The 14,333-nt window shown below is 37.4% G+C and overlaps 1 protein-coding gene across 1 annotated transcript in view; it reads left to right on the plus strand.

The window, feature by feature from the left end:
• Positions 1-14,333, plus strand: part of SPEF2 (sperm flagellar and cilia associated 2) — a 164,814-nt gene that overhangs the window by 20,026 nt on the left and 130,455 nt on the right. Inside the window, exons 4-7 of the mRNA XM_081825990.1 lie at positions 3,344-3,484; positions 5,166-5,230; positions 9,998-10,184; positions 13,265-13,453. Coding sequence (XP_081682116.1) covers positions 3,344-3,484; positions 5,166-5,230; positions 9,998-10,184; positions 13,265-13,453 — 582 coding nt within the window. The remainder of the gene's footprint in view (positions 1-3,343; positions 3,485-5,165; positions 5,231-9,997; positions 10,185-13,264; positions 13,454-14,333) is intronic.

Here is a 14,333-nt window from a genome sequence, read left to right on the forward strand (position 1 = left end):
GAAGTAGAGGAGTAGGATGTTCAAAGACCTTACATCTTTTGTTGCCTCTGTGAAGATGGAGGCCAGGCCATCTTTAATGATGAGAAGAGCAGGAAGGTGAGTAAGGGCTCAAAGTCATCTGAAAGGTCCTTAAATGATCTTCTGAGTAAGTGCCTGTATCTGCTGAGGTGGCTTTAGAAGACAAGAACCAAAAATGGTTTGAGCAACAGTTCCATTTGAACAAAAAATTTAGTAAGTCTTTCAGCTTTTAAGGAGATTACTTTTAGATATACAAGTTTTAGTTAAATCCATTAGCCATGTTGCTCTGTGCCCCATTTTATAATCATCTTTGAAGTTCATTTTCTTATACCGTTAGACTCTCATTTCCAGTGGCCTGGAAGTTTTAATGTTTCTTCACTTTTTACTAGGATGTAGCTTAAGTTATAGAAGGAATCTGGCTCTTATATTATCTCTTGTATGTTGGATTGGTTTTATAAAATTATTTTTGTGAAAATGTACTTCTCTAAGAATTCAAATACCATTCATTAAAAATTAAACCCAAGAAAAAAATAAAAATTAAACTCAGGGCAAAAAAATGTAAAAGTATATACGAAACTATTTTATAAGAAAGGATTCAAATCATGTTTTTATTGTTTTCATGTAAATTAAAGATATGAGTGACTAGTATGGGGCTTGAATTTATTTTAACCATCAACAACAGTAATTCATAGAAATTTTATTTTGAAGACAAATTTTATGTCTGCTTTTAATGACAATATACATTTTATTTTCTAATAATGAAATATTTTGAACTGCTTTCTCCATTTAGAGACTTACAAACCTGATACCACTGATTTCAAACTGATTTCAATCTGATGCGGGTTACACACAGGTTTCAAGAAAAATATAAACACATGAAAGAAGATCTTGTCCGCATGCATTTTGAGAAACTTGAAAAATTTCAAAAACTCAAGGAAGAACAAAGATGTTTTAATATTGAAAAGGTTTTATAGTATGATTTTTCCAGAAACTCATTAGTGCATAGTGTATACAGTTTGCGGTTTATGCCTATAGTACACATTACATAAGCATTAATGTAGTGCAAGTTGCATGTTCCTTTGCTCAGGCTCCACCCTGCTCTCACCTTTCTCTCCCTCACTCTCCCTCCATTCCCACTCCTGCCATCAGCGCTCCTTGTGACCAAGAACAAGAACTGCCATTCTCTGGAGTGGCAGGACGACTTGATTTCTTTTTAAGTTGTCCAGTAGAAATGAATGCTTCAGAGGCATCAGCGATGGGGGGTTGCTACTAACCACTCCAGTGAAGGCTTAGGACGGTTGTCCCCACTAAGGGGTGTACAGTGGGCATTCCCCCTCTGTGTTCCCTCTTTTGCAATCCCTTGGTTTTCCTGTCCTGCCTCATTTTTCTCATCCTGGCAATGTGGGGTGATACCCTGCTTGCTTCCTTTTCCAAACCCCTTAAACATCTCTTGCCTTCTTTATGGCCCTTCTTGCTTTGACTAACTCCTCACTACTTCTTAAATTTCTCTGAAAATCTTTAATGATCTCCTATGCCTTTAAGTACATGAGAACGTGATGGTGTGTGGAATCATTAAAGATTTTCAAGAGAATTTCAGGTGACTACATATATGGAATGTGTAAACTCAGGCAAAAGAATTATAGTTCTTCTCCTTGCACTATAAATCACTTTTTAAATTCATATATTTAGAATTATAAGAAATGAACATATCCTGAATGTAGTCAGCCCCCTGTGCAGAGGGAGGGAAAGATGAGAGACAAACTCTGGAATGATCTCATTACTTGCCAGAGAGTAGATAAAGCACCGGGCTTCCCCTTGCATTGCATGGTAAGGAGACAAGGCACTCTTAAAGTAGTGTTTAAGTCAAGACCAAATGCTGGGACTCTAATTTTGAAGGAACCAGCCTGTCTGACTTTGATGTCCTAAGTGTAATGCAGAAAGTGTCCGAAGAAAGTTGGGAAAAAGGAAATATGAAACCATTAAATCTGAAATAAATTATGTTAAAAATGATAAGAAGCAGGGGCGCCTGGGTGGATTGGTTGGTTAAACATCTGACTCTTAATTTCAGCCCAGGTCATGATCTCAGGGTGGTGAAATCAAGCCCCACGGCGGGTTCCATGCTGGGTGTGCAACCTGCTTAAGATTCTCTCCCTCTCTCTCTGCTCCTTCCCCTGCCCCCCCAACCCCCTGCTTGTGCTCTCTCTCTCTCACTTAAAAAAAATGGTAGAGAGCAAATAAGACAAAAGGGAGAGCCTATGTCTTCCTGGTTTTCTTAAGAAAAGATCAACATATTGCAACTACAAAAAAATTCATATTTTAGAAAGTAAAATGAAGAAAAAAATTAAGTTATTTATAATTTTTGACTTTTTAGTGGTTAATTAAAGTTTCTTTGGATATAGGAAGAAATGATCTTATTAGTTCTAATATAATATTTTAGTAGTAAAATCATGATTAGTTTTACATGTTACTTCTTAAATCATCTATTCTTTAAAATATTTTGTCTGATTTTCACTATTTTTTCTTTCACTTCTGCTTATGTTCTACTTAAAATAATTACTCCCAGGTAGAGAAGAGATGATCTGATAATGGTATCACATAATTCAGTATTTAGTTCAATATTTGAAGCAGTCTCTGAGCTCATTGTTTAAGTGTGACTAAATTTTGGGGAAGTTTGTCATGTCTCCTGGGTTCCCCAGAAGTCCTAGAAACCATCTCCTAAATGGAATTTTCTCTTCAGACCATCTTTAGAGACAGCATTTTCTCTTTACATTATGGGGTAGGTCAGAAGGTAGAATTGGGAAAGAATTATATTCTTCTTTGTATCTGAGGCACCTTTATTATTCTTTTAGTGTCATCACCTAGAATGAAGATACACGCATCTGATAGGCATAATTTGAGGATTCCAAAATTGTGGGTTTTTTTTTTTTAAAGATTTATTTATTTGTTTATTTGGCAGAGAGAGTGAGTGAGAGAGAGAGCACAAGCAGGGGGGAGTGGCAGGCAGAGGGAGAGGGAGAAGCAGGCTCCCCGCTGAGCAGAGAGCCCCATGTGGGGCTCGATCCCAGGACCCTGAGATCATGACCTGAGCTGAAGGCAGATGCTTAACTGAGTGAGCCACCCAGGTGCCTCCCAAAATTGTGTTTTAATACATACTTTTCAAAATGAGTCATATTGATACCTGCTTCCTAACATTACACAGTTGTGACACCTAGTCCATTGGTAAATTGCTGAGTTCTAAAAAATGTATATATGTGTACCTGTGAGTGTGTAACATGGCCTGTTATTCTGATGAGTGGAATAACTAAACTAACTATGGGATATTCAGCAACGCTTGAGCAGAAGACGACAAAATGAAATAATGGCCAAAATCCAAGCAGCTATCATACAGATTCCTAAACCTGCATCAAATCGTACTTTGAGAGCACTTGAGGCCCAAAAAATGATGAAAAAGAAAAAAGAGGCAGAGGTAAGTGATAATCCTTTAATTTGGTGTTATGTTAATCTTAATGAAAGAATGATCTTTCTCTAAAACATATAGAGAGAATGCCCCCAACTTCTTAGTTCCTTTTCAGATTATTGGTGGCATTGTTCCTTCTCATTCAAAACCCCTCCACTGTGTGCATATCTAATCCATATCATACTGTTATTTGTTCAGAATGAGAGAATGTAGCTGTAGGTCAGAGATAAGAAACTCCTATTAAATGACAGTACCAGTCTGGACTCCTGTGTTGAGAAGGATTCTGTGGTCACCACAAAAATATTCTAGAATTGTGCTGCCGTGATGGGTCATAATCCCCATGGGTACAGAGGTGTCAGTCAAGGTACACATACCATATATATGCCATTCCTACTATATGTTTTACTCAATTCCTTCTCACCATGCTGCTCTATTTTTCTATGAGTACCAGAAATGTTAAGTGGTTTGCTTGCTATCAGTGTATTTAAATTTAAGATACCTACACTAGTGATATTTTATTACACCATACCAGCTGTCAGTCATTCCAGCAGGATACCATCTGCTTATGTTTCATAGGGGTGCAATACTACATTTTGACACTAATTCCTGCAGTCTACATTGCATATTGCTACAGTGATTATTAATGGTATTCTCTCCTGGGACCTAAGGAAAAGAATAATAGCTACCGTTTATTGAGCGTCTGCTATATGTCAGCTGTATTATTTCCCCCAATTTCTTTTTTTTTTTAAAGATTTTATTTATTTATTTGAGAGAGAGAATGAGACAGAGAGAGAGAACACGAGATGGGGGAGGATCAGAGGGAGAAGCAGACTCCCTGCTGAGCAGGGAGCCCGATGCGGGACTCGATCCCGGGACTCCAGGATCATGACCTGAGCCGAAGGCAGTCGCTTAACCAACTGAGCCACCCAGGCGCCCTCCCCCAATTTCTAAATAAGGAAACTGAGACCCAGAAAGCCGCCATGTTTCACTCTGGTCCACAGGATAGTAAAGTAGAGATTGACAGGTCTCTCTGATATCTAAATCCAATACATTTTATGTTAATCCACATTTCTTTATTTTTTAGTATTTAAAAAATATCCTGTACTTGGATCCTAAAGAATATTACCCATAGAGGTTTTTTCAGATCCAAATTTTAGAGAAGTATTTAATTCTTATATTTCTCTGAGGTGATTAAAGTTTATTAATAAGGATTTGCAGTAGACAAAGGATGAGCTAAACTAATCTTCAGAGAGCAAATTAATAGCATAAATAAGGTTGCACAAGAAATATTTAAAACATGCAAGACAACAGTTTTTGAAGAAGTATTTATACCCCGAAAAAATGCTTATTCTTCTTTAAAAGAATTGCAAATAAAAATCCATGGCCTGAGACTCTTTGAATATCTTCATTCTCATTAAATGTCCTTTGTTAAATACTGTCAGAGCTAGAGTTGTGAATGGAATGATTCAGGTAAGGCAGCTTCACACTCTTTTAGGTATATTTAACCTAGTCTCAAAGTAATGAATCAGAATTATAAAAATATTCTAGAATGCAGCTTTTCATATCTTGCCTCCTAATTAGCCTGAATTAGTAGTGCATAACACCTTGGAAACTTGTAAAGTGAATATGGTAAATGAAGATTTTCAATGGCTTTTAGAGGTGGAAAACTGATAATGAATTTTCTTTAAAGGATGTGGCTAATGAGATTAAGAAGTTTGAAGCCTTAATAAAAAAGGATCTCCAAGCCAAAGAAAGGTGAGATGTGAATTACTTCAACAATCACAGAGCTACATTCTATTCTACCTGTAACTTTTAAATACTTAGAAATAGTTTATGGGGAATAGCTGCTCCAAAGATCTTTTTACTTTGTAGAAGCTTCATTAAGAGAGTATATGAAAGAAGGTAAAAGAACTAAAATTCGGATTAATTGTTCATGAACAACTTTTGTAAAGATCAGGAGGGAAAGCGGCTATTATGAGATGGGAAGTTATTTTTCTATGCTATGCTTGCTATCCTAAGTTCACACACTTTTTATGCATTTATGAAAATTGCTTCAAGTTACCACTAATTTAAATTTGTCATAAAGCCTTTATTAGATGCTTGTTGGTTTCTTTCATGTTGTGTGCTCAGCATTTAACATAGGGAGCAGCAATAAAAAGTTGTCGAATGAGTTTAACTGTCACTGAAATGGTCAGTTCGGTGAGTTTATTGCAAAAAGTGCCTGGTTAATGGGCTTCATTTGCCTAAAGATAAAGATACTCTCCCCTTTTCTTTCCTATTAGGGGTCACTGACTCACAGGAGATAATTGAGTAAGGTCTGCATAGGTGGGAGAAACTTGAGTTCTTCCACATTTTTAAATGGGAACTTTCCAAATTCTACTTACTTACGTTTTGTGGAATATGAACTAAATCTCTGTTAAAGAAGAAAAACGGACACAAACTATATAAATCAGTTCCATATTAATATTTCTGAGGGAAAGAAACAGTCAAATGAGGAGAAATAAGAAAAAGAAGAAGAGGTGGTGAGGAAATCAGGCGTGGAAGGAAAATAAAGCAAAATGAAGAATACATACATTACATTTTCTTCTACCCTCTGCAAAAACTTTTGATGCCCTACTCTGATTCCCACTGCCATTTATCGTGCTGCCCCAGACTAAAGAAAACACAATCCAAGCCTACCCACCCAGTAGCCACCACCCAAACCCCACCACACCCACCCTGGACTGGCCCATGAAACCACTGGATTTCTTCCAGCTCTTTCACTCATCTCACCTGCCACGCACTCTGGAGTGTTAAGCAGATGGTATCCACCAGAGCAACCAACTTAAAATACTGAAATACTTTTGTTACTTGTAGGTGAATGGTATTCCCTGTAGCCCTTTCCTGGGACCCCTCAATTTCCACACAATTTAGCAACCAGAATTAACACCAAACACAGCAGTGGCCTCTAATTCCTGCACCAGCACCCATTTTGATTGATTAGTGTCCTTGCCATGTCAGTTGTTAAATATTTAAAGATCATCCTGTACAATACAGCTGCAAACATGCACTCTGCTTACCGTTATTGCCTTTGCCAACCCATCTTGAACCTAGGTCTCTCTATCAATTAGCTTTAGAAACCCCAAACAAGAGCAGGTTAAAGTTGACCTCTCTCTCATGTAATAGAAATGAGAATGTAAGCAGCTCAGGGCATGTGTTGGAGCTCCAAAGTCATCAAGGACCGAGGGTTTCCTTTAGCTCCACTGTCCTGTTGTGTGGTTTTTGTCCTCAAATTCACATTCACAATACAAGATGGCTCCTGGGGCTCTGGCCATTTGGCCCATGTTCTAGATATAAGGAAGGAAGATAGGCAAAAAGTAGTTATCTGAAATAGCTGAAATAGCTCCTTTTAAGAACCTTCCCTGAAGTCCCAGGTAACATTTGTGCTTACATTTTATTGGCCAGAGTTCAGTCACATGGCCACACTTAGCAGAATGGGAGGCTGGGAAATGTAGTCTTTAGCTGGATACTTTGTTTTCCTGAATAAACCTGGGGCTCTGTTTTGAGTAAAAAGGGAAGGAAATGATGGTGTCTATCACAGGTTCTTTCTCTGCAGAAGCCTCCACTTGGTCTTACCAGAGACTTAGCACTGGGAGGCCATGAAATAGAGATATCCTCATTTCGATTCTCAGAACAGCAGGATAGGGCCTGGGGCAGCCAGACTCCCTGGACCAGTCACCGGTGACTGTGACGCTTCATCTGGGACTCCAAATCCCTCTCAGTATGCTGCACAAAAGGCATTTTCTCTGGTGGCCCCAAATAAAGGATGTTGGGAAGCATAGGTCTGGAGCAAACTTCTAAGGAAAAGAAAAGTTATGGTACAGTATGGCCTTTGTTAAGTCCCTTTATTAATCACTGCATTAGTGCATTCTGAATTTTTAGCTTAGAATCAAGCATCTTCTGGGCTCTTTCAAAAACTTCACACTATTTGATTCCAGAAAGCACTAAAATCTCATAAGTTGACCACAAGGAGCAATTTCTGCAGCTGCCGCTTTCACAGCCTGCTCTGGAAACGGTTCCTCAGGGACGTCACCTCCAAGTCCCATCTTCTTTCTTTTGTGGAAGAACGAAACATTGTCTCGGGGAGAGCTCCCATGGCTGCTTTCCCCCCACGTGTACAATACAGCTCCTGTATACCTACTGTCTTTATTTTCTAACACAAATAATAAATGCTATCTGCTACTTTTTTTTTTTTAGCTGAGGTTGTTCCCTGCTCTAATGTGACACTCGAATGCATAGATTTACTTTAGACTCTTCCTAGCCATTGCTCTTTATACACAAATTTGGCCAAGGTTCCAATTACTAGTAATTCATACACACCCAATTACTAACTCTGTGGAGGCCTGACAAGCAGATAAAGAGAAAACATAATTATTGCCCTCAAGAAACCCACATCTAGGAAAACGAATATTTATTCAGGTAAATATCATGTAGCTTTCTTGAGCCCTTAATTGGAATGAGACAGCAGATGGATGGGTGGGGGACAGAACGATTGATAAAGGAGAAGCAACATGTTAAGTATATTAAGCCATGTACAATCCAAAGCAAATTCTTTTAAACAACACAGTTGAGGGACGCCTGGGTGGCTCAGTTGGTTAAGTGCTTGCCTTCAGCTCAGGTCAAGATCCCAGGGTCCTGGGATCGAGTGCTGCATCGGGCTCCCTGCTCAGCGGGGAGCCTGCTTCTCCCTCTGCTGCTGCCTGCCTCTCCCCCCTGCTTGTGCTCGCTCTCTTTCTGATAAATAAATAAATAAGATCTTTAAAAAATGTTTGAGTAAAAACATAATACAAATTTTAAAGGATGATCTAAGAAGTTATGCCCCCTAATTTTCATAAGTACTTAATTGTACTAATAAATAGGGTTAAATTCTGTATTTTAGCTTACTGAGGCTTTGGTAACTACACAATTTCTGCTCAAAGACTCTTTAGTGACAGAATACAACTGAAGGTTGAGCCCTGGTTGATAAAATAAACAGAATTTCAGGGTGTGATTTTTTTTTTAAGAATTACTCTGTACCGTACTTCTTAGCATATCATTTGAAGTTGAGCAGACATCAGCTACATGTCAGGAGTATGAGGCACCAGGACAGAGCGGAGTATAATAGGATACTTTTCTTATGAGCTCAGAGTTCATCTGGGAGTAGCAAATGCACAAAAAATGAACTATAACACAATATGATCTATACTATAGACATGCAGTTGTTACTTCATTAAACATGAATTAACTGTGCTTTATAAGAATACTTCGCTCTGTATAGGAATTGATGACAATTTAGTTCCTACATACCATATTAATGTGTTCTTGGCTTTTGAATAAGATAGTAAGTTGTATTTTAAACTGAATACATTAATAACTTACAACATGAAAAAAATATTTATAATATTAAAACATTTATTGGCAGGTAACAAGATACATCTTGTACCATTGTACTATTGTATTCTGTTTATTTTGTAAGGAGATATGCAGATGAGAATTGATTATTTGATCCTTATATACATAAAAATGTATCTTTTACTTCTAAAGATAACTTTTTTTTTTAAAGATTTTATTTATTTATTTGACAGAGAGAGACACAGCAAGAGAGGGAATACAAGCAGGGGGAGTGGGAGAGGGAGAAGCAGGCTTCCCGCCGAGCAGGAGCCCAATGCGGGGCTTGATCCCAGGACCCTGGGATCATGACCTGAGCCGAAGGCAGACGCTTAATGACTGAGCCACCCAGGTGCCCCCTAAAGATAACGTTTGAATGAACCTATAAATTCTTGTACTGAGCTACCATTGTCCCACTAAATTGAGTGTATTTGCTTTCTGTTGGTAACACCACCAGGCTCTTCCTGATCCTTTAATTTTGGACATGAGGTAGGACAGGCACCGAACTAGGTCTTCTTGGATTTCCAGGACTTGGGCAAGAGGCTAGGTCAGTCTTGTGTTTGCCAGTGTGGCATGACGAACAAGTCATTTTTCAGCTGCCACCCTTCCAGTACGAGCTGGGCCACTGGTCTAAGCATTCAGAAGGTTACTGGGAGTTCATAACGCAGCTTGCATTTGCATGGGGGAGAGGAGGGTTGTAATGGATGGAAGTACTCTCAGTGTCCTGACGTTAGGACTAGAGGTATGCCTTCCCTGACACTTTGGTTATCAATAATGTGTTTACTCTTGACTCAAAACACGGGAGGCAAGAGGCCTAGAGACAGGCAGAAGAGGGAGAGAAACCCAGATCATGAGAAGTGAAAGAACAAGTAGGCAATAGGCTTAGAAAGAAGGCTAAGCTAATGACCTCCCAAAGTAGAGTCTAGAAATGCGACAAATGGAATCTAATGATAAGCTATGGATGTCACAATGAAGTTCTAATATTTGCTTTAATGCTTGAATTAATAAATTAACAGGGCAGTCAAGGGAGCCTTTTCCCGAGGTCTTCATAGATACAAATAGTGGCATGTGATTGCATTGTTTTTTTAAAATCTAAATAAAAACTATTATCCTTAGTGCCTCCAAGACTTCTTTAGATACAGCCGGCCAGACAACTACTGATTTGTTAAACACTTATTCGGATGATGACTATATTAAAAAAATCCAAAAGCGCCTTGAGGAGGATGCTTTTGCACGAGAGCAAAGGGAGAAAAGACGGCGGAGACTGTTAATGGACCAGTTAATAGCCCATGAAGCACAAGAGGTAAAATATTTAGATATTGCTTGAATAATTTAGTACTGGACAGTTTGCAAAATTTAGTCTTTTATACATACATATATGTATCTTCCTTATTTATTATCTGTTACTCTTAATCAAATATCAACAAAACACGTCCGCATCATCACGGCAAATAGACTCAGAAAAATAAATCTACATAAAACATTTACTAAATAATCTAAAATCTGATGATGGTTATACAACATTGTGAATGTACTTAATACCATTGAATTGTACCCTTAAAAATGGTTGAGATGGTAAATTTTACGTCATGTATATTTTCCCACAATTAAAAAAAAAAATACTGACCAAAAAGGACATACTTTGGATATTAACCAAATGTACATTTGCAAATATTTTCTCCCATTCTATAGGTTGCCCCTTCACTCTGTTGATGGTCTCCTTTACTGTGTAGAAGCTTATTAGTCAGATGCAATCTTACTTGTGTATGTTTGCTTTTGTTGCCTGTGCGGTGGGGGTCATATTAAAAAGAAAAAATCATTGCTTAGACCAATGTCAAGAAGTTTTTTCTCCCTGTACTTTCTTCTAGTAGTTTTATAGTTTTGGGTCTTATGTGTAAGTCTTTAATACATTTTGAGTTGATTTTTGTATACAGTGTGAGTTAAGGGTACATTTTCATTCTTCTGCATGTGGACATCTAATTTTTCCAGCACCACTTGTTGAAGAGATTGTCCTTTCCCCATTATGTAGCTTTAGCACTCTTGTTGAAGATCAGTCGACTGTACAAGCATGGATTTATTTCTGGGCTCTCTTTTCTATTCCACTGGTCTATATGTCTGTTTTTATGCCATTACCCTACTGTTTTGAATACTGTGACTTTGTAGTATATATTGAAATTAGGAATGCCTACAGTTCTGTTCCTCTTGCTCAAGATTGCTTTAGCTATTCGGAGTTCTTTGTTGTTCCATATGAATTTTAGTATTTTTTTTTATTTCTGTGAAAAATGCTATTGAAAATTTGATAGTGATTTTATTAAATCTGTAGATTACTTTAGATATTATGGACATTTTAGCATTATTAATTCTTCTAATCCATGAACATGGGATATCTTTCCATCTATTTGTGTATTCTTCAATTCCTTTCATCAATGTTTTATAGTTTTAGTTCACAGATCTTTTACCTCCTTAGTTGAATTTATTCCTAAATATTTTATTATTTTTGATGCTATTATGCAATTATGCTGGATTGTTTTCTCAATTTTTTTCAGATTATTCATTGCATATAGGAACACATTTTTATATATGTGATTTTTTGTATATTGATTTTGTATCCTGCAACTTTACTGAAATTGTTTTTCAGTTCGAACAGATTTTTTATGTTGCTGTTGTTGAAGTCTTTAGAGTTTTCTGTATATAAATCATATCATATGCAAACAGAGACTATTTTACTTCATCCTTTCTAATCTGGATGCCTTTTATTCTTTTTCTTGTTAATGGTGCTGGCTAAGACTTCCAGTACTATGCTAAAAAGAAACGGTGAGAATAAGCATCTTGGTCTTATTCCAGATCTTAAAGGAATGCTGGCAAGCTGATAGGTTTTAGCATCATACCATTGATTATGATGTTATCTGTGGGCTTGTCATACATGGCCTTCATTATATTGAGTTACATTCCTTCCCCACCTAATTTGTTAAGAGTTTTGATCTTGAAAGGATACTGAATTTTTTCAGATGCTTTTTCCGCATCTATTGACATTATCAAAAAGGTTAATGAAAACAACATGGAGAAGTTGTTAGTCCTCTCAGTTTGTTTATTGGTTTACTCTAGTGGTTCTCAGTGTGATTCCTGGACCAGCAGCATCAGAATCACCTGGAAATTTTCAGTAATGTAAATAATTGGACCTCACCTCAGACCTACTGAATCAAACTCAAATCACAGCTCTGGGGTGAGGCCTGTGCTTATATATGTTACTAAAAAATTCATATTTATTTTCCGTTGAGAAATTTTATTTAATCTACATTTTTATATAATTCCCAGGTTCAAGTTTTGGAATTTACTATAGAGTGTTGTTATTATTATTTGCCTCCAGATTCTGGAAATATATAGGATATTTCTCCCGTAATCTCATAGTGGCAGAGATCATTTGAAACAATATCATTAATAATGCTAGATTTTCTTCCTAAATAGTTGGATTGTTGAGTGTTAAATGGACAACTCCAATGTTTAAGCATTCTTTTATGTCTTCCCCCTTGAGAACTTTAATTACCTCCTCCTTCCACATGATGTCTCTGTTTAGACAGAATGAGAGCTTGAAGGGGCTTTGAAGATCATCTTCCACCTAAACCCCTCATTTCACCTGTCAAGCAGTAGGCCCTGAAAATCCAAGTTACTTGTCCAAGGCCATACGGCCAATTAATGGTAAGACTGGAGCTGCAGTGGCTTTTGATTCCCAATTTAATGCTTTTTTCCACTGCTCACATACTGACTCCCCTTCTACTCTCTTAAAATAGACGAGAGAGCCAGGAGAATGCATCTAGTTTCTCTTTCAGATTACAACCAATCAGATTTTCTGAGACAAACAGTAGGTCATGACCCCTTAGACTCTGCTCCAGTCTTCCCATTCCATCAGATTGCAGCTTTTTCTCACACAGGTAGTGAGATATCCAAACTGGCAACTAACTAGATCTGCGTCTTCAGCCAAAGTCTGCATTTGTTTTTGTAATTACAACCAGTACTTATTTCAGGAATTTCAAATTTCTGAAAACATGCTTTTAAATTGAGAATCAGATCCTTTGTTTACAAAACCTTGAAAACAGTCACCTAATTTATTTTTCATTGGATTTTAAACAAAGCAATAATTCATTTAAAATCATTGTGACTTGCAAGATCATAGTGCTTCCAGATACCAAAATGGTACAACCTTTGTTGGAAATCTTCATTTTTATAACTTGATTTTTGCCATGTTCAAATTTAAATCAAATGACAGAAGTAGATGCCGAGGACTACTCTGCCTTGTACACATTATTTATACATAGGCTTCTTAACCCAATGGGAAATTTGGACATGGCCTTGACAAATAATTGGCTCCTCCAATGGTGTTTTCAGGAGGCGTATCGGGAGGAGCAGTTGATTAATCGGCTGATGCGGCAGTCCCAGCAGGAGCGCAGGATCGCTGTGCAGCTGATGCATGTTCGGCATGAAAAGGAAGTTTTATGGCAGAACAGAATTTTCCGAGAAAAACAATATGAAGAAAGACGACTTAAAGATTTCCAGGATGCTCTTGATCGGGAAGCGGTAAACAATAGCTCCCTTAAAAATCTAAGGTTACTTTTGATCCTTTCTACCAAGTCAAGGTAAACAAAACTGCATTTAGTTGCCTGTTACTTAAAAAGAGTTAATTTTTATATGATCTCTCTCTTACCTTCCCATTTTTATTTTTGTGTAACTACACTGACAGCGCATAGAGCTTCTACATATTACACTCTCCCCCTCTAGTCTTGATTCCACCAATATTTGATGTTCACCACCCATCTTTATGTCTATGTCTCTCTGGTAATTTTGGTTGCCTGTAACTCATTCTCCAGTAGATTCCTCAAGAAGGGCTCAGGGAACAATATATATTCCATGTATGTTGTATCGGATATTGTGTATTGTATACTGATAACAGTATAGATTTAACTTTTATACCTGATTGTCAGTTTTGCTGTATATAGAATCCCTAGTTCACATTCTCTTTCCTTGAATATCTTAAATACATTATTCCATTTTCTTTAGGTAAAAGTGCTATTGTCAAAATGATTAATGATAATCTAATTTGCAGTTCCTTGTGTGATTACTCCAATTTTCTAGATGTATACAGAGCTTTAATTTCCTTTAAAATCTGCTAAGTTTACTAGGATGGTATTGGTGTTGGTTATTTTAGGTGAACATTCTCAGGCAGTGAGAGCACTTTTAAGCTGCCTCCTTTTTATAAGATACCATTAGTCTTTAATAAATGATTCCTTGCTTTCTGATAAAACAGGATTTTATCAGGCCCATAGTGTATTATTCCTTCCTCCAGACCCAAATAGGCCACTTATCCAGTGTACGATCTTGTTGATCGTATTTGAGAATGGTACACAGACACCAAGATCCGGATGAGAGGTATGCTCTCGGCTACTGTGGTATCATTGTG

Source organism: Leptonychotes weddellii, chromosome 7 (genome assembly GCF_054177405.1).
Source record: "Leptonychotes weddellii isolate Sample4059 chromosome 7, ASM5417740v2, whole genome shotgun sequence".
Taxonomy (NCBI): domain Eukaryota; kingdom Metazoa; phylum Chordata; class Mammalia; order Carnivora; family Phocidae; genus Leptonychotes; species Leptonychotes weddellii.